Raw genomic sequence first — 23,535 nt, forward strand, 5'->3', positions numbered from 1 at the left:
CATCTGTTCATATAGAGGTTAAACCCTGTATAACATTACCGTAAGAGACTGTGTAGTGTTCACCTTGATAACCCTGCATTAGCTTACCGTAAGAGACTGTGTAGACTTCACCTTGATAACCCTGCATTAGCTTACCGTAAGAGACTGTGTAGACTTCACCTTGATAACCCTGCATTACCTTAACATAAGAGACTGTGTAGAGTTCACCTTGATAACCCTGCATTAGCTTACCGTAAGAGACTGTGTAGACTTCACCTTGATAACCCTGCATTACCTTAACATAAGAGACTGTGTAGAGTTCACCTTGATAACCCTGCATTAGCTTACCGTAAGAGACTGTGTAGACTTCACCTTGATAAGGAAGCAGTAGAGTTGTGATTGCAGCCAGTGAAAGCCAGCTAGTTGCTATACATCCTTTAATCAAAGTCAACAACAGAGACAGAACAGACTTTGTTTCAAAGATACATTTGTATTGTACATTGTATTGTATTTCGTTTCGTTAAGGTGAAGAGCAGCGAGCGAACAACAAAGAAGCAGTTGAAACATACAGTTGAAAGTTTATTCAGAAGTCAGTAGTGAATTGGAAACAGTCAATGTTACAGCATTAAAATCCTATACAATGACAATGTATGATGAAGGAGGGAGTTAGTTGTGTTCACTCCAAAGAAAACACAAACCTTACCAATAAAATCAATGATAGGCAGATTTCTCACATACCAATTCTTTACAGTCCCTGTCATTTAAAAACCTAAAAAAACATTTTTTGGGGGATATAAATGAAAACCAGTTAATCTAATGCAATGTTAATACAAAAAAAGTAATGATAAATTCCACATAAAAAATGAAATCCTATATACAAACCTCTGTACAAAGCGGGAATACGGATAAAAAAAGATAAACCACTGAATAAAATGATGTTTTCTGTAACTATGGATACAAAAGATAAACCACAGAATAAAAAGCATGTTTCTGTTACTATGTGCTCCCGGTTTCTAAGAGCAGGTGGGAAGGGTCAGAACGTTGGTCGTCACTCACCAGCCTGTCTATTGGTCAAAGTGTAAAAGACAGAACCAGAGAACGCTTCATTCACCTGGTTCTGATTCTATATTCATTTCACTCATTCTAATTCTATAGGTGGAACACGACCTCATAGCATTACAAAGGCCTGAACTAAGTGGTATCAAGTGGAGAATAGAGTCATAGATGATAGATAGCATCAATAAATTCAGTGACCAGTAATCATGTGAAACTGATTCACCTATCTACCTACGGTAAAGTAGACCGCATCATCACACTTGAGGCAAAAATGAAAGAATCCAATGAGGCTCTGCCCCAAATGGCACCCTATTCCCTACGTAGTGAACTACTATTTACCAGAGCCTTATCGGGGCCGTGGTCAAAAGTAGTGCACTATATTGGGAATAGGGTGCCGTTTGGGACACAGCCAAAATGAGTGGCTCAATAAGGAGTGTTACCTGAGTGAGATACTCTTCTTTCACTCCTGGTCAGACTGTTGCTGTTTCCCCAAATGGCACACTCTTCACTATATAGTGGCCCTACGTTTGACCAGAGCCCTATGGTCAAAAGTAGTCCAAAGTAGTGCACTATTGGAAATAGGCCGCCATTTTGGAACGCATGGGGGGGAAGAGATTACAGAGGGGAAAGAACCTTGTTTTTTTTATATCGGGTGTCTTAATGTCATTGTTCATTGTACAATTCCTGAATCAATGGAGGCTTGTTTCCTGGTGGTCTTAGGAGGAGGGGGAGGAGGGGTCTTGCTGGGAAGAGGTGGTGGCAGATGCTATATATAAAAAGAGAGAATATAGAAAATATTAAGCCACGTTTATAAGACATTATAAAGGCTTATACATCCTTATAACACGTTACATTCACATTTTAGTCATTTAGCAGACGCTCTTATCCAGAGCGACTTACAGTAGTGAATGCATACATTTCATACATTATTTTTACGTTATGAAGCTTTATACTCGGATGGTTCAAGTAGATTAAAGAAAGATGAATATCTGTATCCTGGAAATGTAGCATGTCATCTCACAACTCGGCAGTTAAAGATTCCTGAGATTCTGCCGCCAACATACTGACTCAATCTCTAGCCACTTTAATAATGAAACAATTGATGTAATAAATGTATCACTAGCCACCTTAAACAATGCAACTTCATATAATGTTTACATACCCTACATTACTCATCTCATATGTATATACTGTACTCTATACCATCTACTGCATCTTGCCTATGCCGTTCGCCATCGCTCATTCATATATTTCTATGTACATATTCTTATTCATTCCTTTACACTTGTGTGTATAAGGTAATTGCTGTGAAATTGTTAGATTATGTTACTTGTTAGATATTACTGCACGGTCGGAACTAGAAGCACAAGCATTTCGCTACACTCGCATTAACACCTGCCCAATAACACTTGATTTGATTTGAGATTCTGTAATAGGCTCCAGATATATAAAGCAATACTCAGAACTGTACATCCCCAGGGATTCATCTTCAGAATAATATTTTAGCAGGAAATCTCCTTTGGAATGATTTAGCCTTCTAGGATTGAGGCTGCTGATTCAAGCACTTTGAGTGAAACTACAATCCGAGTCAATTCCAGTGTTTTTACTCAGTCATGACTCATCTAATTCCAGCATTCAACACCTATCGTGTTCAAGGCAGTGACTGAAAAGAAATAAAACAGTGTAAAAAACACACCTGAACGTCTGCAACAGTGAGGTATTCACAATGACATCTAGTAACAATGACAAGACTCAATGACACCAGCAGTCAAGGACTTGGGAGTCGAACCCGCTATCACTAGCTGGGAAAATCTGTTTGTAATGTCCCTCCCCCACTAATCTAGTCTGACTCCAGTTTGCTGCCTGTCCCTCCCCTACTAATCTAGCATGACTCCAGTTTACTGCCTGTCCCTCCCCCACTAATCTAGTCTGACTCCAGTATACAGCCTGTCCCTCCCCCCACTAATCTAGCCTGACTCCAGTTTACTGCCTGTCCCTCCCTCCCTCACTAATCTAGTCTGACTCCAGTTTACTGCCAAGTCTTCCCCTCCCAGTGAGACTAATCTAGCCTGACTCTGTAGGTAGGAGGAGACAGGCTGAGGTAGGAGGAGACAGGCTGAGGTAGGAGGGGGACAGGCTGAGGTAGGAGGGGGACAGGCTGAGGTAGGAGGGAGACAGGCTGAGGTAGGAGGGAGACAGGCTGAGGTAGGAGGGAGACAGGCTGAGGTAGGAGGGAGACAGGCTGAGGTAGGAGGGAGACAGGCTGAGGTAGGAGGAGACAGGCTGAGGTAGGAGGAGACAGGCTGAGGTAGGAGGAGACAGGCTGAGGTAGGAGGAGACAGGCTGAGGTAGGAGGAGGACAGGCTGAGGTAGGAGGAGACAGGCTGAGGTAGGAGGAGACAGGCTGAGATAGGAGGAGGAGGACAGGCTGAGATAGGAGGAGGAGGACAGGCTGAGATAGGAGGAGGAGGACAGGCTGAGATAGGAGGAGGAGGACAGGCTGAGATAGGAGGAGGAGGACAGGCTGAGATAGGAGGAGGACAGGCTGAGATAGGAGGAGGACAGGCTGAGATAGGAGGAGGACAGGCTGAGGTTGGAGGACCATCAGGCTGTAGCCTCCAGGACAGACAGGGTGAAGGAGGAGAGGAGTGTGTTGCTGAGGACTGGACTGACACACACACACACACACACACACACACACACACACACACACACACACACACACACACACACACCCCTGGTTATGATGGGCTGTTGTTCCATTAACCGTAGTGTTGATGTGGCATCATTAAGGAGCTGTTCTTAGCCCACATTAAAAACCTACCCTTTGATGGTGTGTCAGGGGAGGGGTGGAGGGACTCGTCAAGTCTTGATTATCTCCTAGCAGGTTCCCATAATCAGCAGAGATGCCCTTCACGGGCAGGGGAGGAGGAGTCTCCCCTTTATCAACCCCCATCCCGTTCAGCTCCAGACCTGAGAGAGAGAGAGGGAAAGAGAGACACAGAGAAAGACACACATACAGAGAGAGAGAGAGAGAGAGAGACAGACAGAGGACAATCTTTATTCCTGAGGTCACCACTCATCACCAAAGGAAACAGCTGAATGCATACAACAACACTGAAAAGCAGAGATGCTCTGAAACACATGCATGATGATTGTGATGGTTTGTGGGGAAACCATTTGAGTCTTTTTAAAGATAAGGACAGAGTTCCAGATCTAACAGACACCCTACTCCCCCCTCTATCTGTCTGTCTGTCTAGTTTTATTTACTTGCACCCAACAAAACAAGTGGTAGACAACAATACAGATAAAAACATTTAAAAAACAGTTTGCAGGTGTGGTTAGAAGCCCAAAGAATTATATAAAAACCACAATAAAAACTGTACACAATACACAAGTCCAAAATAAAACAGATAACAAAACAATTACAACAATACTGAATGAACACATATTTTAACTTAATATAGTACATAAATACTATCAATCTAGCCTCAAATAAATAATGAAACAACAAAGTGTTGGAGAAGAAAGTAAAAGTGCAATATGTGCCATGTAAAAAAGCTAACGTTTAAGTTCCTTGCTCAGAACGTATGAAAGCTGGTGGTTCCTTTTAACATGAGTCTTCAATATTCCCAGGTAAGAAGTTATAGGTTGTAGTTATTATAGGAATTATAGGACTATTTCTCGCTATACGATTTGTATTGCATATGCCTTTGACTATTGGATGTTCTTATAGGCACTTTAGTATTGCCAGTGTAACAGTATAGCTTCCGTCCCTCTCCTCGCTCCTACCTGGGCTCGAACCAGGAACACATCGACAACAGCCACCCTCGAAGCAGCGTTACCCATGCAGAGCAAGGGGAACAACCACTCCCAAGTCTCAGAGCGAGTGACGTTTGAAACGCTATTAGCGCGCACCCGGCTAACTAGCTAGCCATTTCACATCGGTTACACCAGCCTAATCTTGGGAGTTGATAGGCTTGAAGTCATAAACAGCGCAATGCTTGAAGCATTGCGAAGAGCTGCTGGCAAACGCTCTAAGGTGCTGTTTGAATGAATGCTTACGAGCCTGCTGCTGCCTACCATCGCTCAGTCAGACTCCTCTATCAAATATCAAATCATAGACTTAAATTATAACATAATAACACACAGAAATACGAGCCTTTGGTCATTAATATGGTCGAATCCGGAAACTATAATTTCGAAAATGAAACGTTTATTATTTTAGTGAAATACGGAACCGTTCCGTATTTTATTTAACAGATGGCAACCCTAAGTCTAAATATTACTTTTACATTGCACAACCTTCAATGTTATGTCATAATTATGTACAATTCTGGCAAATTAATTACGGCCTTTGTTAGGAATAAATGGACTTCACAGTTCGCAATGAGCCAGGCGGCCCAAACTGCTGTATATACCCTGACTGCTTGCACAATGAGCCAGGCGGCCCAAACTGCTGTATATACCCTGACTGCTTGCACGGAACGCAAAAGAAGTGACAACTCCCCTAGTTATAAGAAATTCATGTTAGCAGGCAATATTAACTAAATATGCAGGTTTAAAAATATATATTTGTGTATTGATTTTAAAGAAAGGCATTGATGTTTATGGTTAGGTACATTGGTGCAACGACAGTGCTTTTTTCGCAAATGCGCTTGTTAAATCATCACCCGTTTGTCGAAGTAGGCTGTGATTCGATGAGACATTAACAGGCACCGCATCGATTATATGCAACGCAGGACACGTTAGATAAACTAGTAATATCATCAACCATGTGTAGTTAACTAGTGATTATGCTAAGATTGATAGTTTTTTACAAGATAAGTTTAATGCTAGCTAGCAACTTACCTTGGCTTCTTGCTGCCCTCGCGTAACAGGTAGTCAGCCTGCCACGCAGGCTCCTCGTGGAGTGCAATGTAAGGCAGGTGGTTAGAGCGTTGGACTAGTAACTGGAAGGTTGCAAAAACGAATCCCCGAGGTGACAAGGTAAAAATCAGTTGTTCTGCCGCTGAACAAGGCAGTTAACCCCCGTTCCTAGGCCGTCATTGTAAATAAGAATGTGTTCTTAATCTGATTTGCCTAGTTAAATAAAGGTGTAAAAAAACTTGAAATCGGCCCTAATTAATCGGCCATTCTGATTAATCGGTCGACCTCTAGTAATTAGTGGCGTCTAGTCTTGCACATTTTTCTTTTGTACGATGAGTAATCTGTGTAGATAGGAGGCATATGTACTGGCCCAGACAATATTACAGTAAAATGAGAGATGGGTCAATGAAGCTCTACTGTAGAGTTGAGAAGCAAACCTGATGAACCAAACCACTCATCTATCTGATGATACCAACAGATGTCGTCACTTTGCTGCAGACAAATTAAATATGTTCCTCCCCTAGATAACGTTTCATCAATTAGAGCTCTGAGGAATCTAGTGGATGTGACTTGTTCCATTTAATTGAATATAATAAAGTTGGATGTATTATGTTTAAAGATCATTTGTTTATCTGGAATCATTTAGAAAATGTGGCCATGCCTGAGTTGGTTTCATTAATTAGTGAATTAAAATGCTTGTGTGATAAAATCTAATTGGCATCATCAGTAAAGAGAAGGGGAGGTACGGTAGAAGACCCAGCAGCAAGGTCATTGATATAGATTAGGAATAACAAATTAGGTCAAATTAGTACAATCCACTATAAAAACTACACTGGTAAACCCATACCACTAACCCTTACCCTCCACTATGAAAACTAGACCGGTAAACCCTTACCACTAACTCTTACCCTCCACTATGAAAACTAGACTGGTAAAACCCTCACCACTAACCCTCCACTGTGAAAACTAGACTGGTAAAACCCTCACCACTAACCCTCCACTATGAAAACTAGACTGGTAAAACCCTCACCACTAACCCTCCACTATGAAAACTAGACTGGTAAAACCCTCACCACTAACCCTCCACTATGAAAACTAGACTGGTAAACCCTCACCACTAACCCTTATCCTCCACTATGAAAACTAGACTGGTAAAACCCTCACCACTAACCCTTCACTATGAAAACTAGACTGGTAAACCCTCACCACTAACCCTCCACTAAGAAAACTAGACTGGTAAACCCTCACCACTAACCCTTACCCTCCACTATGAAAACTAGACTGGTAAACCCTTACCACTAACTCTTACCCTCCACTATGAAAACTAGACTGGTAAAACCCTCACCACTAACCCTCCACTACGAAAACTAGACTGGTAAACCCTCACCACGAACCCTTATCCTCCACTATGAAAACTAGACTGGTAAAACCCTCACCACTAACCCTCCACTATGAAAACTAGACTGGTAAACCCTCACCACTAACCCTCCACTATGAAAACTAGACTGGTAAACCCTCACCACTAACCCTTACCCTCCACTATGAAAACTAGACTGGTAAACCCTTACCACTAACTCTTACCCTCCACTATGAAAACTAGACTGGTAAACCCTTACCACTAACCCTTACCCTCCACTATAAGAATGAGACTGGTAAACCCTTACCCTCCACTATAAAAACTAGACTGGTAAACCCTTACCACTAACCCTTACCCTCCACTATAAAAACGAGACTAGTAAACTCTTACCCTCCACTATAAAAACTTGACTGGTAAACCCTTACCACTAACCCTTACCCTCCACTATAAAATCTAGACTGGTAAACCCTCACCCTCCACTATGAAAACTAGACTGGTAAAATCCTTACCACTAACCCTCCACTATGAAAACTAGACTGGTAAAATCCTTACCACTAACTCTCCACTATGAAAACTAGACTGGTAAAATCCTTACCACTAACCCTTACCCTCCACTATGAAAACTAGACTGGTAAACCCTTACCACTAACTCTTACCCTCCACTATGAAAACTAGACAGGTAAAACCCTTACGCTCCACTATAAAACTAGACTGGTAAAATCCTTACCACTAACCCTTACCCTCCACTATGAAAACTAGACAGGTAAAACCCTTACGCTCCACTATAAAACTAGACTGGTAAAACCCTTACCACTAACTCTTACCCTCCACTATGAAAACTAGACAGGTAAAACCCTTACGCTCCACTATAAAACTAGACAGGTAAAACCCTTACGCTCCACTATAAAACTAGACTGGTATTGAACACCGTGTCACACCACAGGATATCTTGGCCCTGGTAGATGCACAGCCGTTTGCATAAACACATTGTTCTCTGTCATAAACATTAACTATATATCCAATTATATGTTTAATCACAACAAACATAATAATGCAATCTAGAAAGTAATATTTAATGATCGACCGTGTCAAACGCTTTGGATAAATCTCAAAAGATACCGTTCATTGTTGTTCAGGGATGTAAAGATTTTATCCACAAGTTGCGAAATAGCCATATCTGTGGAGTAGTTTTTATGAAAACCATATTGGTGCTCATATAGAATACAGTGTTGATTTAAATGTTTCAACATTCTCTTATACACCAATTTTTCTAGGATTTTAGAAAAATATGGTAGTACAGATATTGGGGCGATAACTTGTAAAAAATCTTGGATCTCCAGATTTATAACTTTGGCAATTTTCAAATGTTTTGGAACAGTACCAGTTGGGATTGATTTGGTGAAGATGGACGTTAGAGGCTCAGAGATTAAGGAAGACACTGATTTCACCAAAGAGACACCAATCTCATCATGACCTGTTTGCTGATATCTTTTAAGTTACCAATTACCTCCATCGCCTCCATTACACCAGGAGGATCAACTGAAGCAGAGAAGGGAAATGTCATCCAAGGGATTTCCATCAGTTTTCTCTATTTTCTTTGACAGAGAGGAACCCACATTCACAACAACAAAAAATGTATTTAACTGACATGAAATAACATCAGGATCACTATAGGTCTTATTTCCAACAATACGTTGAGATGGGGGAGTTGTAGAGGCCTTTTTCTTAGTCAACAGATGAGTGATAAACCTTTTACACAACTTTTCTTGTATTTTTTTACTGAGGGTTTTTTGAGAGCGGGTTATAAAGCCAAGGTTTCCAGAACCCTTCTGCTGATCTCTTACGTGGCTTAGCTAAGGGAAAGCACTGGTGAAATACACCATGGAAAGATGTGAGTCCAAATTGGCCTGAATATAAATATCATCAATCAACATCTTAAAGCGATCATAATTACTTTAGTTAAATATTCTACATTTTAATTCTACTAATCATTCCCGTCTGTTCATTTTCCAGTTGCCCGAAGAAAAGTGTAAAGTGGTCAGAAATGTAATTACAAGTATAACCTGTATTAGCTACATTATTCAAAGAATCAATGAGGGAGGCAGATGAACTGGTCAGTCTTGTGAGCTTATAGATGAGGGGATACAGATCGCTGCAGTATGAAGTATTCAACATGTGAGTGGTTCTCACTTTTTAAATATGTTGATGTTTTAATCACCCAATAGAAAACACATTTCATCTTCATTATTCATCCAATCCCAGGTAGACGCGAGGATATCAAATGAAACTACCAATGTCAGAATCGGGTGGCCGAACGATGCATCCAATCACCACTTGTTTTAACACCAAGAAATGAACATGAGGGAATTCAACAGAGATTCAACATCAATGTTACCAGATGGAAGTGTGAGGTTCCTCTCTTAGAAAGAATAGAACATGTTTATGAACAGAAATGGACCCTCCTTCTCCTCCCACTCTTGATGTTCTCCAGTGGTGAACAGCATTATAAAGGAGACCTGTCATGAAGCGGGAACGTTTCTTCACTCAACCATGTTTCTGAAAGGGCAACGACGGAACATTCATGACTGTGAGAAGACAGATTATGAATAAGGCGGTCCAGATTTTTTTTAGGAAGACCGCGAACGTTCAAATGAAAAAGGTAGAAAACAAGCTTGTGTTGTTATTAGATCAACTGCTGTACAGACTGATAATCTCCTTAACATTACAGTAATCACACGTCATAGACTCATCTCTGGTAGATCTCAGGACATTTTCATCTGGATCAACACAGTCATTATATTTATCCTTGGTTTCATTAATATCTAACGGGTTAAAGGCCATGTTATCAGAGTTAATATCGTTGACTTCATTAATATCTAACGGGTTAAAGGCCATGTTATCAGAGTTGATATCGTTGACTTCATTAATATCTAACGGGTTAAAGACCATGTTATCAGGGTTATCCTTGGTTTCATTAATATCTAACGGGTTAAAGACCATGTTATCAGAGTTAATATCGTTGACTTCATTAATATCTAACGGGTTAAAGACCATGTTATCAGAGTTGATATCGTTGACTTCATTAATATCTAACAGGTTAAAGACCATGTTATCAGAGTTAATATCGTTGACTTCATTAATATCTAACGGGTTAAAGACCATGTTATCAGAGTTGATATCGTTGACTTCATTAATATCTAACAGGTTAAAGACCATGTTATCAGAGTTAATATCGTTGACTTCATTAATATCTAACGGGTTAAAGACCATGTTATCAGGGTTGATATCGTTGACTTCATTAATATCTAACGGGTTAAAGACCATGTTATCAGAGTTGATATCCTTGGTTTCATTAATATCTAACGGGTTAAAGACCATGTTATCAGAGTTGATATCCTTGGTTTCATTAATATCTAACGGGTTAAAGACCATGATATCAGAGTTGATATCCTTGGTTTCATTAATATCTAACGGGTTAAAGACCATGTTATCAGGGTTATCGTTGACTTCATTAATATCTAACGGGTTAAAGACCATGTTATCAGAGTTGATATCGTTGGTTTCATTAATATCTAACGGGTTAAAGGCCATGTTATCAGAGTTGATATCGTTGGTTTCATTAATATCTAACGGGTTAAAGGCCATGTTATCAGGGTTATCGTTGACTTCATTAATATCTAACGGGTTAAAGACCATGTTATCAGAGTTGATATCCTTGGTTTCATTAATATCTAACGGGTTAAAGACCATGTTATCAGAGTTGATATCGTTGACTTCATTAATATCTAACGGGTTAAAGACCATGTTATCAGGGTTATCGTTGACTTCATTAATATCTAACGGGTTAAAGACCATGTTATCAGAGTTGATATCCTTGGTTTCATTAATATCTAACGGGTTAAAGACCATGTTATCAGAGTTGATATCGTTGACTTCATTAATATCTAACGGGTTAAAGACCATGTTATCAGGGTTATCGTTGACTTCATTAATATCTAACGGGTTAAAGACCATGTTATCAGAGTTGATATCCTTGGTTTCATTAATATCTAACGGGTTAAAGACCATGTTATCAGGGTTGATATCCTTGGTTTCATTAATATCTAACGGGTTAAAGACCATGTTATCAGAGTTGATATCCTTGGTTTCATTAATATCTAACGGGTTAAAGGCCATGTTATCAGAGTTAATATCGTTGACTTCATTAATATCTAACGGGTTAAAGACCATGTTATCAGGGTTGATATCGTTGGTTTCATTAATATCTAACGGGTTAAAGACCATGTTATCAGGGTTATCGTTGACTTCATTAATATCTAACGGGTTAAAGGCCATGTTATCAGAGTTGATATCGTTGACTTCATTAATATCTAACGGGTTAAAGACCATGTTATCAGGGTTATCGTTGACTTCATTAATATCTAACGGGTTAAAGGCCATGTTATCAGGGTTATCGTTGACTTCATTAATATCTAACGGGTTAAAGGCCATGTTATCAGAGTTGATATCCTTGGTTTCATTAATATCTAACGGGTTAAAGACCATGTTATCAGGGTTATCGTTGACTTCATTAATATCTAACGGGTTAAAGGCCATGTTATCAGAGTTGATATCGTTGACTTCATTAATATCTAACGGGTTAAAGACCATGTTATCAGGGTTATCGTTGACTTCATTAATATCTAACGGGTTAAAGGCCATGTTATCAGGGTTATCGTTGACTTCATTAATATCTAACGGGTTAAAGGCCATGTTATCAGAGTTGATATCCTTGGTTTCATTAATATCTAACGGGTTAAAGACCATGTTATCAGGGTTATCGTTGACTTCATTAATATCTAACGGGTTAAAGGCCATGTTATCAGAGTTGATATCCTTGGTTTCATTAATATCTAACGGGTTAAAGACCATGTTATCAGGGTTATCGTTGACTTCATTAATATCTAACGGGTTAAAGGCCATGTTATCAGGGTTGATATCGTTGGTTTCATTAATATCTAACGGGTTAAAGGCCATGTTATCAGGGTTATCGTTGACTTCATTAATATCTAACGGGTTAAAGGCCATGTTATCAGAGTTGATATCGTTGACTTCATTAATATCTAACGGGTTAAAGGCCATGTTATCAGGGTTGATATCGTTGGTTTCATTAATATCTAACGGGTTAAAGGCCATGTTATCAGGGTTATCGTTGGTTTCATTAATATCTAACGGGTTAAAGACCATGTTATCAGAGTTGATATCGTTGGTTTCATTAATATCTAACGGGTTAAAGGCCATGTTATCAGAGTTGATATCGTTGGTTTCATTAATATCTAACGGGTTAAAGGCCATGTTATCAGGGTTATCGTTGACTTCATTAATATCTAACGGGTTAAATACCATGTTATCAGAGTTGATATCGTTGACTTCATTAATATCTAACGGGTTAAAGACCATGTTATCAGGGTTATCGTTGACTTCATTAATATCTAACGGGTTAAAGACCATGTTATCAGAGTTGATATCCTTGGTTTCATTAATATCTAACGGGTTAAAGACCATGTTATCAGGGTTATCGTTGACTTCATTAATATCTAACGGGTTAAAGACCATGTTATCAGAGTTGATATCCTTGGTTTCATTAATATCTAACGGGTTAAAGACCATGTTATCAGAGTTGATATCGTTGGTTTCATTAATATCTAACGGGTTAAAGGCCATGTTATCAGAGTTGATATCCTTGGTTTCATTAATATCTAACGGGTTAAAGGCCATGTTATCAGAGTTGATATCGTTGGTTTCATTAATATCTAACGGGTTAAAGACCATGTTATCAGGGTTATCGTTGACTTCATTAATATCTAACGGGTTAAAGACCATGTTATCAGGGTTATCGTTGACTTCATTAATATCTAACGGGTTAAAGACCATGTTATCAGAGTTGATATCCTTGGTTTCATTAATATCTAACGGGTTAAAGGCCATGTTATCAGAGTTGATATCGTTGGTTTCATTAATATCTAACGGGTTAAAGGCCATGTTATCAGGGTTATCGTTGACTTCATTAATATCTAACGGGTTAAATACCATGTTATCAGGGTTGATATCGTTGGTTTCATTAATATCTAACGGGTTAAAGACCATGTTATCAGAGTTGATATCCTTGGTTTCATTAATATCTAACGGGTTAAAGACCATGATATCAGAGTTGATATCCTTGGTTTCATTAATATCTAACGGGTTAAAGACCATGTTATCAGAGTTGATATCCTTGGTTTCATTAATATCTAACGGGTTAAAGACCATGATATCAGGGTTGATATCGTTGGTTTCATTAATATCTAACGGGTTAAAGACCATGATATCAGGGTTGATGTCGTTGGTTTCATTAATATCTAACAGGTTAAAGACCATGATATCAGGGTTGATATCCTTGGTTTCATTAATATCTAACGGGTTAAAGACCATGATATCAGGGTTGATATCCTTGCTTTCATTAATATCTAACGGGTTAAAGACCATGTTATCAGGGTTGATATCCTTGGTTTCATTAATATCTAACGGGTTAAAGACCATGTTATCAGAGTTGATATCCTTGGTTTCATTAATATCTAACGGGTTAAAGACCATGATATCAGGGTTGATATCGGTGATTCAGAGTTCCTTCAGGTGATTCAGGTTTCCTTCAGGCACATGGCTATCCTGAGAAACTCCTCGTCTTTGACCCTGAGCAGTTTCATCATTATAGATCTGGGCCGTCCATCTGGGAAGAAAGTGCCATTCCTATGGGCTCCTCCATCTCCATGACTTTAGGGTCCAATTTGAGTTCATCTGCCAGGAGTTTTTTGGCCTTGACTTCTGTGTCATGCCAAGATTAAGTCTTTACCGAGTTTCAGTCTATACCAAGTCTATACCAAGTTTCACCCCTCTATCTATCAATCACCATACACTCCCTCTATCTATCTCCGCGTCGTTTCTGTGGGATGGAGTGATGCAAGACACAGTGATGCAATGGCACATCACAGGGAAGACAGAGACGACCCTAGAGAGCCCAGGGAAGACAGAGACGTACCTAGAGAGTCCAGGGAAGACAGAGAGGACCCTAGAGAGCCCAGGGAGAACAGAGATGACCCTACAGAAGACAGAGAGGACCCTAGAGAGCCCAGGGAGAACAGAGATGACCCTACAGAAGACAGAGACAACCCTAGAGAGCCCAGGGAAGACAGAGACGACCCTAGGGAGCCCAGGGAAGACAGAGACGAACCTAGAGAGCCCAGGGAAGACAGAGACGTACCTAGAGAGTCCAGGGAAGACAGAGAGGACCCTAGAGAGCCCAGGGAGAACAGAGATGACCCTACAGAAGACAGAGACAACCCTAGAGAGCCCAGGGAAGACAGAGACGACCCTAGGGAGCCCAGGGAAGACAGAGACGACCCTAGAGAGCCCAGGGAAGACAGAGACGAACCTAGAGAGCCCAGGGAAGACAGAGACGAACCTAGAGAGCCCAGGGAAGACAGAGACGACCCTAGAGAGCCCAGGGAAGACAGAGATGACCCTACAGAAGACAGAGACAACCCTAGAGAGCCCAGGGAAGACAGAGACGACCCTAGAGAGCCCAGGGAAGACAGAGACGACCCTAGAGAGCCCAGGGAAGACAGAGACGACCCTAGAGAGCCCAGGGAAGACAGAGACGACCCTAGAGAGCCCAGGGAAGACAGAGACGACCCTAGAGAGCCCAGGGAAGACAGAGACAACCTTAGAGAGCCCAGGGAAGACAGAGACGACCCTAGAGAGCCCAGGGAAGACAGAGACGACCCTAGAGAGCCCAGGGAAGACAGAGACGACCCTAGAGAGCGCAGGGAAGACAGAGACGAACCTAGAGAGCCCAGGGAAGACAGAGACGACCCTAGAGAGCCCAGGGAAGACAGAGACGACCCTAGAGAGCCCAGGGAAGACAGAGACGACCCTAGAGAGCGCAGGGAAGACAGAGACGACCCTAGAGAGCCCAGGGAAAGAAACATTCAGCCAGCAGAGTAAGAGAACATGGTGGAGGTAGCTGCAAGGCAAGTGTGTGTATGTGTGTGTGTGCGTGTGCATATGTGTCCATGTATGTGTGTACTCACTGGAGACGGTGAGCAGGCTGAAGGACAGTTTGTTCCTGGGGGTGATGGGTGGGGGGCCCGGGGAGGGCTGGGGCTGGGGGGGTCCGGGGGACACAGAGAGACGACGGTCTCCACTCAACAGGTTCAACACCTGGCTCTTTGGTCGCTGAGGCCTCAGTGGGCTGATCTGAACACACACAGAGAGAGAGAAGAGACGTATCACATATCCTGTTGGAATCTAATCTAATCAAATCGTACGATCAAAAAATACATAAGAGGCCGCGGGCTGATCTAAGGACGTCTGGAGAGAGCCATCAGAGATCAGGATGCAATCAATCAATCAATCAGGAGAGAAGGAAGGAAGGAAGGAAGGAAGGAAGGAAGGAAGGAAGGAAGGAAGGAAGGAAGGAAGGAAGGAGAGAGAGAGAGACCAATACATAAAAAAGCAAGCAAGAGAAAAAGAGAAAGAGAGAGAGAGAGAGAGTGGAGTGAGAGAGTGGAGCGAGAGAGCAAGAGAGCGAGAGAGAGAGAGAGAGAAAGAGAGAAAGAGAGAGAGAGAGAGAGAGAGAGAGAGAGAGAAAGAGAGAGGAGAGAGAAAGAGAGAGAGAAAGGAGAGAAAGAGAGAGAGAGAGAAAGAGAGAGAGAGGAGAGAGAGAGAGGAGAGAAAGAGAGATAAAGAGAGAGAGCGAGAGAGAGGAGAGAAAGAGAGAGAGCGAGAGAGAAAGAAAGCCACCTATCATCATCATGTTGCTACCAAACCTAATGTTTATTAGAAGTCAGACCATCTAACCTACATCTCACTAGAAAACCATCTAAACTACATCTCACTAGAAAACCATCTAAACTACATCTCACTAGAAAACCATCTAAACTACATCTCACTAGAAAACCATCTAAACTACATCGCACTAGAAAACCATCTCACTACATCTCACTAGAAAACCATCTAAACTACATCTCACTAGAAAACCATCTCACTAGAAAACCATCTCACTACATCGCACTAGAAAACCATCTAAACTACATCTCACTAGAAAACCATCTCACTAGAAAACCATCTAAACTACATCTCACTAGAAAACCATCTAAACTACATCTCACTAGAAAACCATCTCACTACATCGCACTAGAAAACCATCTAACCTACATCTCACTAGAAAACCATCTAACCTACATCTCACTAGAAAACCATCTAACCTACATCTCACTAGAAAACCATCTAAACTACATCTCACTAGAAAACCATCTAACCTACATCTCACTAGAAAACCATCTAAACTACATCTCACTAGAAAACCATCTAAACTACATCTCAATAGAAAACCATCTAAACTACATCTCACTAGAAAACCATCTAACCTACATCTCACTAGAAAACCATCTAAACTACATCTCACTAGAAAACCATCTAACCTACATCTCACTTGAAAACCATCTAAACTACATCTCACTAGAAAACCATCTAACCTACATCTCACTAGAATACCATCTCACTACATCTCACTAGAAAACCATCTCACTAGAAAACCATCTCACTACATCGCACTAGAAAACCATCTAAACTACATCTCACTAGAAAACCATCTCACTAGAAAACCATCTCACTACATCGCACTAGAAAACCATCTAAACTACATCTCACTAGAAAACCATCTCAATAGAAAACCAAGTGAATGTACTCCACTGAAAGTCCAACTGGGTCTAAGCTGAAGAATAACAAAGGAGAGAGCAATTAACCTGTTAGGGCTAGGGGGCAGCATTTGCACGTCTGGATAAAAAAATTTACCCGATTTAATCTGGTTACTAATCCTACCCAGTAACTAGAATATGCATATACTTATTATATATGGATAGAAAACACTCTAAAGTTTCTAAAACTGTTTGAATGGTGTCTGTGAGTATAACAGAACTCATTTGGCAGGCAAAACCCTGAGACATTTTCTGACAGGAAGTGGATACCTGATGTGTTGTATTGACTTTAAACCTATCCCATTGAAAAACACAGGGGCTGAGGAATATTTTGGCACTTCCTATTGCTTCCACTAGATGTCACCAGCCTTTACAAAGTGTTTTGAGTCTTCTGGAGGGAGATCTGACCGAACAAGAGCCATGGAACGATGATGTCCCATTAGACACCTGGCGCGAGTTCATGTTGGGTACCCTCGTTCCAATACGTTATAAAAGAGTATGCATTCGTCCACCTTGAATATTATTCATGTTCTGGTTAAAAAAGGCCCTAATGATTTATGCTATACAACGTTTGACATGTTTGAACAAACGGAAATATATTTTTTCCCCTCGTTCATGACGAGAAGTCCGGCTGGCTTAGATCATGTGGTAACAAGACGGAGATTTTTGGACATAAATGATGAGCTTTTTTGAACAAAACTACATTCGTTATGGACCTGTGATACCTGGAAGTGACATCTGATGAAGAGAATCAAAGGTAATGGATTATTTACATAGTATTTTCGATTTTAGATCTCCCCAACATGACGTCTAGTCTGTATCGCAACGCGTATTTTTCTGGGCGCAGTGCTCAGATTATTGCAAAGTGTGATTTCCCAGTAAGGTTATTTTTAAATCTGGCAAGTTGATTGCGTTCAAGAGATGTAAATCTATAATTCTTTAAATGACAATATAATATTTTACCAATGTTTTCTAATTTTAATTATTTAATATGTGACGCTGACTTGACTGCCGGTTATTGGAGGGAAACGATTTCCTCAACATCAATGCCATAGTAAAACGCTGTTTTTGGATATAAATATGAACTTGATAGAACTAAAAATGCATGCATTGTCTAACATAATGTCCTAGGAGTGTCATCTGATGGAGATTGTAAAAGGTTAGTGCATCATTTTAGCTGGTTTTATGGTTTTGGTGACCCTGTCTTTGACTTGACAAAACATTACACACAACTCTTGTAAATGTACTGTCCTAACATACTCTAAATTTATGCTTTCGCCGTAAAACCTTTTTGAAATCGTAAAACGTGGTTAGATTAAGGAGATGTTTATCTTTCAAATGGTGTAAAATAGTTGTATTTTTGAAAAATTTGAATTTTGACATTTATTTGGATTCAAATTTGCCGCTCTTGAAATGCACCTGCTGTTGATGGAGTGCACCACGGGTGGCACGCTAGCGTCCCACCTAGCCCATAGAGGTTAAATACTATTTACAGTGAAAATTGCTTTCGTATCCTCGTTGGGATTGGCTCATCGTATTTCTCGCTGAACATGCAACTATGTAGAGAGGCTATTTGCATTTCTAAAGCAGGGTATAGATTGAAACTGACGTTTACTGTCAGCTTACTGCATCTTATTTGTGGTTAGTGCCTCAATACTGGTTTCACAAGGTAGGGCATCATTTCAATCTGTATTGTGAAGAAGTTTTAAAGGGCTCCACATTTATTTATATATTGTAGACAATCAGCTGTTGATTCACAAGTTCATTTGTCAATCAGCCCACTGTAAAACTCAAAGTCAGTCAACATCAGGGTGATGCTTAGAGTGGATGTTTTTAACGGAGACACTATCTGCTCGTCCCGCCTCTGGTAGAAATACATCCAGTCAGCTTACAGCTGTTAGCCTCGTTCCTGTGCCAATGACGTTGAATGAAAGAGTCTCTCCTCTCTTCTCAGGCCCCAAGGAAGAAGCTCTATTAGGGGCCAGACGACTGACGACTGGCTGGATGATCTATCACCAGGGGAATCTAGGGGCCAGACAACTGGCTGACTGATCTATCACCAGGGGAATCTAGGGGCCAGACAACTGGCTGGCTGATCTATCACCAGGGGAATCTAGGGGCCAGACGACTGGCTGGCTGATCTATCACCAGGGGAATCTAGGGGCCAGACGACTGGCTGGATGATCTATCACCAGGGGAATCTAGGGGCCAGACGACTGGCTGGATGATCTATCACCAGGGGAATCTAGGGGCCAGACGACTAGCTGGATGATCTATCACCAGGGGAATCTAGGGGCCAGACGACTGGCTGGCTGATCTATCACCAGGGGAATCTAGGGGCCAGACGACTGGCTGGCTGATCTATCACCAGGGGAATCTAGGGGCCAGACGACTGGCTGGCTGATCTATCACCAGGGGAATCTAGGGGCCAGACGACTGGCTGGCTGATCTATCACCAGGGGAATCTAGGGGCCAGACGACTGGCTGGCTGATCTATCACCAGGGGAATCTAGGGGCCAGATGACTAGCTGGATGATCTATCACCAGGGGAATCTAGGGGCCAGACAACTGGCTGGCTGATCTATTACCAGGGGAATCTAGGGGCCAGACGACTGGCTGGCTGATCTATCACCAGGGGAATCTAGGGGCCAGACGACTAGCTGGATGATCTATCACCAGGGGAATCTAGGGGCCAGACGACTGGCTGGATGATCTATCACCAGGGGAATCTAGGGGCCAGACGACTAGCTGGATGATCTATCACCAGGGGAATCTAGGGGCCAGACGACTGGCTGGATGATCTATCACCAGGGGAATCTAGGGGCCAGACGACTGGCTGGATGATCTATCACCAGGGGAATCTAGGTGCCAGACGACTAGCTGGATGATCTATCACCAGGGGAAACTAGGGGCCAGATGACTAGCTGACTGATCTATCACCAGGGGAATCTAGGGGCCAGACGACTGGCTGGATGATCTATCACCAGGGGAATCTAGGGGCCAGACGACTGGCTGGATGATCTATCACCAGGGGAATCTAGGGGCCAGACGACTGGCTGGCTGATCTATCACCAGGGGAATCTAGGGGCCAGACGACTGGCTGGATGATCTATCACCAGGGGAATCTAGGGGCCAGACGACTAGCTGGATGATCTATCACCAGGGGAATCTAGGGGCCAGACGACTGGCTGGCTGATCTATCACCAGGGGAATCTAGGGGCCAGACGACTGGCTGGCTGATCTATCACCAGGGGAATCTAGGGGCCAGACGACTGGCTGGCTGATCTATCACCAGGGGAATCTAGGGGCCAGACGACTGGCTGGATGATCTATCACCAGGGGAATCTAGGGGCCAGACGACTGGCTGGATGATCTATCACCAGGGGAATCTAGGGGCCAGATGACTAGCTGACTGATCTATCACCAGGGGAATCTAGGGGCCAGACGACTGGCTGGATGATCTACCATCAGTGGAATCTAGGGGCCAGACAACTGGCTGGATGATCTACCATCAGTGGAATCTAGGGGCCAGACAACTGGCTGGATGATCTACCATCAGGGGAATCTAGGGGCCAGACGACTAGCTGGATGATCTATCACCAGGGGAATCTAGGGGCCAGACGACTAGCTGGATGATCTATCACCAGGGGAATCTAGGGGCCAGACGACTGGCTGGCTGATCTATCACCAGGGGAAACTAGGGGCCAGATGACTAGCTGACTGATCTATCACCAGGGGAATCTAGGGGCCAGACGACTGGCTGGATGATCTATCACCAGGGGAATCTAGGGGCCAGACAACTGGCTGGCTGATCTATCACCAGGGGAATCTAGGGGCCAGACGACTGGCTGGCTGATCTATCACCAGGGGAATCTAGGGGCCAGACGACTGGCTGGATGATCTATCACCAGGGGAATCTAGGGGCCAGACGACTGGCTGGATGATCTATCACCAGGGGAATCTAGGGGCCAGATGACTAGCTGACTGATCTATCACCAGGGGAATCTAGGGGCCAGACGACTGGCTGGATGATCTACCATCAGTGGAATCTAGGGGCCAGACAACTGGCTGGATGATCTACCATCAGTGGAATCTAGGGGCCAGACAACTGGCTGGATGATCTACCATCAGGGGAATCTAGGGGCCAGACGACTAGCTGGATGATCTATCACCAGGGGAATCTAGGGGCCAGACGACTAGCTGGATGATCTATCACCAGGGGAATCTAGGGGCCAGACGACTGGCTGGATGATCTATCACCAGGGGAATCTAGGGGCCAGACGACTGGCTGGCTGATCTATCACCAGGGGAATCTAGGGGCCAGACGACTGGCTGGATGATCTATCACCAGGGGAATCTAGGGGCCAGACGACTGGCTGACTGATCTATCACCAGGGGAATCTAGGGGCCAGACGACTGGCTGGCTGATCTATCACCAGGGGAATCTAGGGGCCACACTCTGATTCTTTTCTTAATTTAATTACCGATTGGTGGCTTCATCCCAGAGGGCCAGAGCAGAGGGCTTTGATGCTCTGCTGCTGTAATGAAGAGAAGAGGAGGGAGGAGAGGAGGGAGGAGAGGAGGGAGGGGAGGAGAGAGGGAGGGCGGAAGGAAGGAAGGAAGGGAGAGAGGGAGAGAGAGAGAGAGAGAGAGAAGAGTGTGAGAGAGAGAGTGGAGAGTGTGAGAGAGAAAGAAAGAAAGAAAGAAAGAAAGAAAGAAAGAAAGAAAGAGAGAGAGAGAGAGAGAGAGAGAGAGAGAGAAAAGAAAGCCACCTAACATCATCATGTTGCTACCAAACCTAATGATTATTAGAGAGAGAGAGAGAGAGAGAGAAGAGAGAGAGAGAGAGAGGAGAGGAGAGGAGAGGAGAGGAGGAGGAGAGGAGGAGAGGAGGAGGAGGAGGGAGGAGAGGAGAGGAAGGATGTGGTGCAGAGAGGAGAGGAGGGAGGAGGAGAAGCAGAGGCAGGGATAGTTCCTCCTCACCGTCTCTGACAGTATGACTGCCTCGGCGGGCTGCAGGGGGATGTCAGTGGTCTTCAGCTCCTTGTCAAAGATCTCCTGGTGTTTACTGTTCCTCTTTTCTTTCTTCTTGTCCTTCCTCTCCCTCTCCGACTCGTCGCGCTCCAGCTTGTCCTGGGACTTGCAGTGCAACTTCTTTGGCAGGAGAGGCTCTAGGGCAAAGCTGGGAGGGAGAGGACAACAGGGAGAAGGAATGAACATACAGTGACTTCGGAAGGTATTCAGACCCATTGATTTGTGCACATTTTGTTACGTTACACAGCCTTATTCTAAAATGGATTAAATAAAATAAAAACTTCATCAATCTACACACAATACCCCATAATGACAAAGTGAAATTTGTTTTTTTTTTACATTTTTGCACATTTAAAAATTAAAAACAGAAATACCTTATTTACATAAGTATTCAGACCCTTTGCTATGAGACTCGAAATTGAGCTCAGGTGAATCCAGTTTCCATTGATCATCCTTGAGATGTTTCTACAACTTGATTGGAGTCCACCTGTGGTAAATTCAATTGATTGGACATGATTTGGAAAGGCACACACCTGTCTATATAAGGTCCCACAGTTGACAGTTGTGGCAAACCTCTTCAAAGTTAGGAGCGTTTGTCACAAATTAAGTGGGAAACTGTCACCAAAGTCAGCCCAGAATGAAAGTTCTTTCGAACATGACAGTACCTGTGTGTTTGTTTCGCTGTCCTGGTCCACCCAGGCCGCAGGTAAGGTCAAGGATAGCAGGGTTCGGTACACAAATCTGGTTCTCGGTAGGTCCAGGTCTAAACGCCAACAGGTAAGTCCAAAACAGTCCAGCTCATACACGGTAAATCCAGCCAATGTAGGTTGTCTCTTTCTCTATGGTTCATAGATCCTTCCCGCCCTCTCTCCCTCTTCCTGGTTTTTCTTGACCTTTTATCTGTGGATCGGCTCCACCTTCTGAGGGTTCCCCTTGCTTCTGGGAATTGTAGTTTTGGCCGTCGGCCATTTTGTGATCTGTAGTTCTGATCGGGGTGGCCATTTTAGTGATCGGGCAGAGCCCATTTATTAGTTCTGCCCTCACATATCTGCCATTTATCACTCGACCCCCTTCTTTGCCACACAGTACATGTCAGAGTAAAAACCAAGCCATGAGGTCGAAAGAATTGTCCGTAGAGCTCTGAGACAGGATTGTGTCGAGGAACAGATCTGGGGAAGGGTACCAACACATTTCTGCAGCATTGAAGGTCCCCAAGAACACAGTGGCCTCCATCATTCTTAAATGCAAGAAGTTTGGAACCACCAAGACTCTTCCTAGAGCTGGCCGCCCGGCCAAACTGAGCAATCGGGGGAGAAGGGCCTTGGTCAGGGAGGTGACCAAGAACCTGATGGTCACTCTGACAGAGCTCCAGAGTTCCTCTGTGGAGATGGGAGAACCTTCTAGAAGGACAACAATCTCTGCAGCACTCCACCAATCAGACCTTTATGGTAGAGTGGCCAGACGGAA

At 42.8% G+C, this 23,535-nt stretch overlaps 1 protein-coding gene across 10 annotated transcripts in view; it reads right to left on the reverse strand.

Moving 5' to 3' along the window:
* Positions 1 to 545: 545 nt before the first annotated feature.
* The window catches only part of LOC106613940 (dedicator of cytokinesis protein 1), a 729,054-nt gene continuing 706,064 nt past the window's right edge, over positions 546 to 23,535 (reverse strand). For all 10 annotated transcript variants that reach the window (XM_045701156.1, XM_045701154.1, XM_045701151.1 and 7 more), the window contains 4 exons: positions 22,018 to 22,216; positions 15,367 to 15,532; positions 3,860 to 4,008; positions 546 to 1,801 (listed from right to left, as the gene is read on the reverse strand). In XM_045701156.1, the coding sequence (XP_045557112.1) occupies positions 1,706 to 1,801; positions 3,860 to 4,008; positions 15,367 to 15,532; positions 22,018 to 22,216 (610 nt within the window). In that variant the 3' untranslated portion in view covers positions 546 to 1,705. The remainder of the gene's footprint in view (positions 1,802 to 3,859; positions 4,009 to 15,366; positions 15,533 to 22,017; positions 22,217 to 23,535) is intronic.

This window comes from Salmo salar, chromosome ssa18 (genome assembly GCF_905237065.1).
Source record: "Salmo salar chromosome ssa18, Ssal_v3.1, whole genome shotgun sequence".
In the NCBI taxonomy this organism is placed as follows: Eukaryota; Metazoa; Chordata; class Actinopteri; order Salmoniformes; family Salmonidae; genus Salmo; species Salmo salar.